Raw genomic sequence first — 7,647 nt, 5'->3', positions numbered from 1 at the left:
CTGGTAAGCCAGCTCATGGGCTACACAGAATATTAGAAATGGGTTAGAACAATATGTAAGAGCTAGCCAATAAGAAACTGGACCTAGCCGGGCCAGGCAGTGTTTGAAAGAATACAGTTTCCGTGTAATTATTTCTGGGTATAAACTAGCCATGCGGGCGGCCGGGTGCCGGGGACGCAGCCCTGCCGCTCCTATTTCAACATAAGCATGTGTGGTTGCTTGAAAGAAAATGACCCCCAAAGGGAGTGGCACTATTAGGAGGTGTGGCTTTGTTCAAAGAAGTGTGTCATTGTGGGGGTGGGCTTTGAGGTCTCCTTTGTTCAAGCTACATCCACTGACTCAGTTCACTTCCTGTTGCCTGCAGGTCAAGATGCAGAACTCTTAGCTCCTTCTCCAGCTTCATGTCTGCCTGCATGCCACCATGATGATGATAATGGACTAAGCCTCTGGAACTGTATGCCACCCCAATTAAATGTTTTCCTTTATAAGATTTGCAATCATGGTGTCTCTTCACAGCAATAGAAGCCCTAACTAAGAGAGCATGGAAAGATGTGGGCATTAGACTGATAGTGCACAGTAAGAGGACTAGATGTTCCTAGGAATAAGGGCACCCACTAGTACTAGGTGGCATGAGATTGTTTTCAAATAAAGGAAACAGCCAGTGTGGTACAGGAACTTAGAGGTTTGTAGTTGAGAAGGCCTTCAGAAGCCTCCCAGGTGCTGAGCTAGGAGAAGGGGATACAAAACAAATCAGTTTTGATGACCTTGGTAAGATGGACTGAGTAGGAAACAAACTGAACTTCTTTTCTAAATTTCTTAGGCCTGTTGTTACTAGGGAGTTCATCTGTCTTCTATTCTTGGACCCATCTCATATTCTCTGTGCTAGGATCCTAAGAGTTCCAGAGAAGCAATGAGGCCAAGTATAGGGCTTTTAAAACTCTCTTTCACCCATGAATTTTTTTCCAACCCAGGTGTACAGGTATATAATATAGGTATACATATATTAAGTATTTTCTGATACTAATGAATAAATTTATTCTAAAAAGATCTACTTTATTAAAGATGAGACCTAATTTGCATACTAATAAGATGAATGTCCTTGTTTATATTTATATAAAGAATTAAATCTTTACTGAATGTTTGATGCTGCAGAATATAGATCATTTTTGGTGATTTTGAGAGTTGAACAATATTTTAATTTTATAACCACCAGTGCTGAGAATGCTGCTATCTATAACTATATAGTATGCAATGGCAGAATTATGTTTAGGACTATTTAAGAAACTTGGATGTTCTGTGCTGATCCCAAGCTAAAATCCACTAAAAGATTTTTTAAATGAAATAGCTCAGTGAACAGCTCTTAAAATCAAACATTTTAACAATCTAATCCCAAGATATACTAATTTAATGCTTAACATGCTGAGGGATTAGAAGAAAAATATTACTGAGTCCTTGTTTTCCATAATTATACCATTATGCTCCCATAATACTATAACCCTTTGGTATGTAAAATAAAACACTGCAGTTCACATCAGTCAATAGTCCCCCATCTGGGCTGAGAAGTGTCACTGTATATAGTGTTATCGTGTGCAATGTAGAGGGTGCATATTGTATGTTCAGAACAAAGGCTGCAATGTGGTTGTGTGATAGATACACCATGAATGAGCATTTCCAAAAACCCCTGACATTCACTGAATGTGCTGAGTCTGAGTCAGTTTTTACTGTTGTGCATTCAGACGCCTTGTGATGCTGCCAATTTTTAAAAGACTTAGGTTATCATTTTAAATTATGTGTGCTCGTGTGTCTATATGGCTGTGCACATGAGTGCAGGTGCCTGTGGAGACCAAAATAAGGGGCATAGAATAATATCCTGGAATTGAGTTACAAGTGCTCACAAGGCATTCCATTTAGGTGCTGGGAACTGAACTCAGGTCCTCTGCTAGAGCAATACATGTTCTTTCCTTTTCTTTCTTTTCTTTTCTTTTCTTTTCTTTTGGATTTTTTGAGATAGGGTCTCTCTGTAGCCTTGGAGCCTGTACTGGGACTCCTTCTGTAGACCAGACTGACCTTAAACTCAGAGAGATCCACCTGCCTCTGCCTCCCAAATGCTGGGATTAAAGGCATGCAATGCATGTTCTTAAAGAGCCATCTCGCCAGCCTTTGTTGCCAAACTTTTAGCAACAGCCTGATTTAGTTGAGTGATCAGAGCCTAGCAAATAAAAAGGTTTAGAAACTATTAACTCCAATAGTTAGTGGGATCATAAACAATTGACTTAACAGTCTTGTTTCTCACTGGCAAACAGGAATGATGATGATGATAATAATAATAGTAACAAATAATAATATTCAGTTTATAGAGTTCCCTAGAGGATTAAATGAATAAGTCATGTTAAGATGCTAAGCTCAGTGCTGGTTACATATTACTCATTCATTAAATAAACATTTATCAGGCATTTTTCTCTGGTAGTGTGATATAACAAGGAACAAGAAAGATGAAATCCTTCTTTTCATTGGGGGTATTATAAATGCTGATGGAGAAGGGGATGTAGGCATTTCAGTCAAGGAACTGTTAATCTGTCCGTTCCAGATTTTCCCTCCATTTTCTACTCTGAAAATCCCAGTGCTTTGAGAGTTGTCACTTAGTTTATTTTCATTGTTCTCTTCCTAAATGCATCTGTATTAAAAGCTATGGATTTTCTTCAAGCCCAGCTTTGGTCATATTTCCTAATGCTTGAAGATGACAGATTTTCATTGTCCATGTTCATCAAGGTGCCGGTTTGTCTCTTTCTATATTTGCCCAGTTCCCTTTCCATTTTCTTTATCATGCCTATAATGCAAGCAAGGTCAGAGGTTTGGCAGCTAAGCCACCTTATCTTGGACATCCAGCCTTCAAAAATGGTTAGTAAAACAGACCTCTGTTTCATAAAGTACATCACCTCGAGCATTTCCTCCTAACAATGGAGGACAAACTAATAGAAGACATTGTAGTATTAAAGAGACAGACAAGAATAGTAGGATCATTTTCCTAATTCAGAAAGGATAAATCAGACTCTTCAGGATGCCTTCAGATCTGCAAAAAGAATTGATGCAGTAAAACTAATGAGAAAAATTTTCATGTTAGGGTAGGACAGTGATTCTCAAACCTGAGCATCCATCAGAATCCCCTCTGAGGGCCTGTTAAGGCACAGCTTATTGAGCAACATCCCAGAGCTTATGATTTAGTACCCTTTTAGTGGGGCTCTAAGGCTTTGCAGTTTTCCTCAGTTCTCAGGAAATGCTGCTGCTGCCAGTCTAGGGGCTGCAATAGGAGACTCTCTCATCTAGTAGAGTGATGACAGAGCAGACAATACTAGTGGGGACTGGCTTAGAGAGGAAAGAAAGATGGAGGGAGAAACCATGAAGCTTGTGGATTGAATATGGGGGCAAGATTTGACTGAGAAATCAAAGATAACTGTACAAAGATACCAACTTTTGGTGACTTAGAGATTATGAGATTCATGGAAGCAAACTTGCAAATGCCTATGAGTAGAATTCAGTTACATAGCGTGTACTAGGAAAACAAGTGAGGCTTCTCTTCGTCTTTGCACTACGGCACTCAAGGCTAAAGTCTTCTTGCCTTTTTCTGAAGAACAGCCTTTCAAGGAGAAAGCGCAGGTCTGGATTTGCTCTCTTTTCTAGAATGTGACTTTTGAGTACGGGAAGGAAATGAAGATATAATGGGAGGTGGTAAAGAAAGTGGAAAGAGTTTACATATTCTAGACATGAAGAGCATGCCTTCGCACTGTCAAGTGTTCAATATGTATAAGTAACTAAGACCAAGAGACACAGCAAAGGAGTAAACAGCTGGGACAGCCCAGGGAAGCTCCCGAGACAACTGATAACAGTTTCTAAGACAAGCCCTCTCAATTCCAGACTGCCAAACCTTTCCTTTGGACTCTGATGCCCTAATATTCTGACTGGTGCCAACCTAGTGTGAATTCTCTTACCTGCTTCTCTCTACCGGGCTTCCTGTAGCTAAGCAGAAGCTCCACAGCGCCCACCACTTCCTTGCGGATGGCATAGAGTAATGCATCGCCCACATACACGCTATGGTTCAGCAGTAGCTCCATGATCTCCAAGTTCTCGTTCTCGATGGCAATGAGCAGGGCGTTCCTGCCCAAAGGATCCACGCAGTTGATGTTGACATTGTAGTAGATCTCAGCCTCCTGCAGCGCCTGCTTCACGGTGCCATAGTCCCCCTTCTCCACAGCACTAAGGAAGGCCTTCTCCTCAGCAGAGAGCTCCGTCTCAGCCCTCACGATTTGCAGGGGAATGCGGTCTCTGTAAGGTGAGTAATTGACCTTCTTGTAGTACAGCTGGGCCATGGCTCACACCAACTTAGAAAGCTAAGTGTGGCGAGAGAGAGAGATGAAAGATAGTTTTAGTTACCTGAAGGTTTCAAATTGCCACTCATCAATCCCTTTCTAACGGGATTTCAAAATTTCGAAGCGTTTCAATGACATCAATGTTTCACTGTTGCTGAGGAGCAGAGTAGTAGAAACCCAGGCTTTGGTCAGAAAGACTTGAGCTCGAACAGTTATTTAACACTCACCAGCTCCGCGATCTTGGATAAGTTACTCAAACCCTCTACTGCATTTGTTCCCAATATTATCCATACTAATGTTATTAGCAGTTATCAGTTATCATCTAGTGCTTACCAAGTCTCATGCTAGAGAACAGCCGCTACCCTGAAAAGCTACTCTGATAGTTTAAGGAGTTATGGATTACCAACCCCCCTAAAATATAGCACAAAGTCCACCGTCCTTTCCTTCCTTTTTACTGTCGAAAATATCTCCAGGAATACTTAATAATTGTGATCAGTGGTGCTAAGTTGCTGCTCGCGTAGGGCCAGTTACTTTTGCTCTCCCGGGTCTGTGGATCTTTTTGCAATCTAATTTCCAAGATTACACTTGCCACTGTTCTGGAGGCACATTTCAGACTGACATGCTGTTGTAGGAGCTGGGAGTACAGTTCAGTTGGTAGAATGCTTGGCTAACATCCACAGAACCCTATGTTCGATTGCTCACTCCACATGAGCTGGATGGGTGCATAACTGCAATCCCAACACTCAGAGGGTGGTGAAAAGAGAATCAGAAGTTCAGGGTCATCCTTGACTTCACAGTGGGCTCAAGGCTGGCCTAGGATACATGAGACCATGTCATATATATATATATATATATATATATATATATATATACACACCATATATAAATATATAAGACACACACATATATGGTTTAGTGTTAAGTGAAGCCCTGCTCCTCGATGATGGTCACTGGAGAAGTATTGACTTCCACAGGACAAAGCCATCTGCAAAAGATAAGCCTGAACTAGCTCCCCAAAGCCACCCCTTATTTCTTCCTGCCACCACGCCAAACTCGGAAGCTAACAGACTGGAGAATCAATTTGACTTAATTCTGAGAAATGAATGGTCTGTTTTGTCTGTGCCAGATCTAAGGTCAGATTGCACTTAATAGAACTGATGCTGAGGTGAAAACTAAATAGGCTTGTACTGAGCTCCGTCAATGTGGTTAAATTTTCTCTGAGAGACCAAGAAAAGAAAAGCACCTGTGCCTGCAATCATATGGAATGAATCACAGGGTAGAGCTCTTGCTTTGCAATTTACAGATCAAATTCACTCCCATTCCTCATTGACTGCTTGCACTGGCCCTGTGAGGTGGGAATGATGGTACTCTTCAGGGGCAGAAAATGAGATTAGATCTATTAGCTGATTGGCTGTTCTGTCTCCACGGTCTCCAAGCCCCTCTGGAGTTAAGATGGCCTTATTTTAGTACTTTTCATTAAGGAACCATTTCAGTAGTGGAAGGAGATGGAAATGTGATAAAGAGCCCCTTGTCTCATCTCCTGGCTGTAAGGGAAAGCGAGGAACTTTCACAAACATTTACCTCACTCTTTCAGTTAATTACAGCCCTGCTTTGGCAGAGTGAGAAGCATATATTAGATCAAGTAGCATTTGCAATTCATATCCTTGTGATCTTCTGGGAAGTTAGCATTTGAAGATGACTGCTGGCTGCCTTTGGCCATGAACAGGCCCAAATGACAAATTCTTTCTTTGTCCAGATCTCAGAAGAGCAGGTGCTGTTTGGCTCTCTAGAGAGACTCTGCTATGTCTTTCATTAGGGTGCTGGTTAGGTTTTGTCAACTTGACACAGACTCCAGTCACCTGGAGAGGGAGGGACCCTCAAACGAGGACTGGTCTCCATCTTAACCGAGGACTGACCTCCATCACATTAGCTTGATTGCAAATTAATATCAGAAGGCTTGGTTCACCATGGGTGATGACATCTCTAGGGAGTTGGGCCCAGGAAACAAGAAAAGTAGCTGAAGCTGGGTGGTGGTGGCATACACCTTTAGTCACAGTCCTCAGGAGGCAGAGACAGACAGATCTTTGTGAATTCCAGGCCAGTCTGGTCTATAGAGTGAATTCCAAGACAGCCAGGGCTATATAAAGAAATACTGTCTAGAAAACAGAAAGAAAAAAATAAAGAATGGAAGGAAGGAGGAAAGGAAAGAAAGAAGGAAGGAAGGAAGAAAGGAAGGAAGGAAGGAAGGAAGGAAGGAAGGAAGGAAGGAAGGAAGAAAAAGAAAGGTAGCTGAGGAAGCTGTGCAGAGCAAGTCAGTAATCAGCTGCTTCTATGGTTCTGCCTTCTGTACCTGCTTGAGTTCCTGCCCTGACTGATGGGCAGGGATCAGCAAGTGTAAGACAAGTACATCTTTTCTCTTCCAAGTTCTTTTTCGTCATGGTGTTTTTCACAGCAGCAGAAAGAAAACCAGAACAGCTACTTTCAAAGAACTTAGCAGAGTCTAAAGGAAATTGGCACTCGGAGAAAGCACTTGCCACTGAACAGCATATGACTTTGATAACACTAACTTTAGCCTGCCTCTCTGCATCTGTGTCAGCATCAGAAACTGGGAGGGGAGAAGAGGGTGAGCCCCCGAAGACAGACTCAGGAGCTCTCAGGCTTCTGTCACAATAACTTACTGATCCAAGCACTTCCAGTGTAATTTATTCTATGAAGCACAAATCTGATTTCGTTTTGCTAATCTTTCATCATTTCTTGATTCTCTCTCTCTCTCTCTCTCTCTCTCTCTCTCTCTCTGTATGTGTGTGTGTGTGTGTGTGTGTGTGTGTGTGTGTGAACACGTGTGCATATGGAGGACCAAGATTAATATCAGGTGTCTCACTTTGTGACCATCCACCTTAACTTTTGAGACAGGGTATCTCACTGAACCTTGAACTCATGAATTTGATTAGACTTTCCCATCAGCAAATTCTAGAGGTACTCTTTTCTTTGCCTCCCAAGTGCTGGGATTATACATGTGTATACTCATGCTCAGTTTTTTTTTTTTAATGTGGGTACCTGGAGATGTAAAATCAGGTTCCCATGATTGGATGGCAAGCACTTTACTTAGTGAGCGTCTCAGCCCCTCCAGCTAGTCTTCTAATGCAGTTACCACCTTTTATAAGGCCTGCAGAGGCTTGGCTCTTGTTTACTTTTCTGACCTCTTCTTAAACTACTCATCCTAGCCACAAATGTTTAACCTATGATGACTCTTTTGATTCTTCTGTGATGCCAAGATTTTTCC

The 7,647-nt window shown here is 41.9% G+C and overlaps 1 protein-coding gene across 1 annotated transcript in view; it reads right to left on the bottom strand.

Moving 5' to 3' along the window:
* Positions 1-4,367, bottom strand: part of Trpc5 (transient receptor potential cation channel subfamily C member 5) — a 166,235-nt gene extending 161,868 nt beyond the window's left edge. The window contains exon 1 of the mRNA XM_050127216.1: positions 3,987-4,367. Coding sequence (XP_049983173.1) covers positions 3,987-4,364 — 378 coding nt within the window. The 5' untranslated portion in view covers positions 4,365-4,367. The remainder of the gene's footprint in view (positions 1-3,986) is intronic.
* Between the last annotated feature and the right edge of the window lie 3,280 nt (positions 4,368-7,647).

This window comes from Alexandromys fortis, unplaced genomic scaffold, assembly GCF_014885135.2.
Source record: "Alexandromys fortis isolate MF-2015 unplaced genomic scaffold, M_Fortis_MF-2015_v1.1 scaffold_200, whole genome shotgun sequence".
Taxonomy (NCBI): Eukaryota; Metazoa; Chordata; class Mammalia; order Rodentia; family Cricetidae; genus Alexandromys; species Alexandromys fortis.
This window is presented reverse-complemented; position numbering and strand designations above follow the sequence as displayed.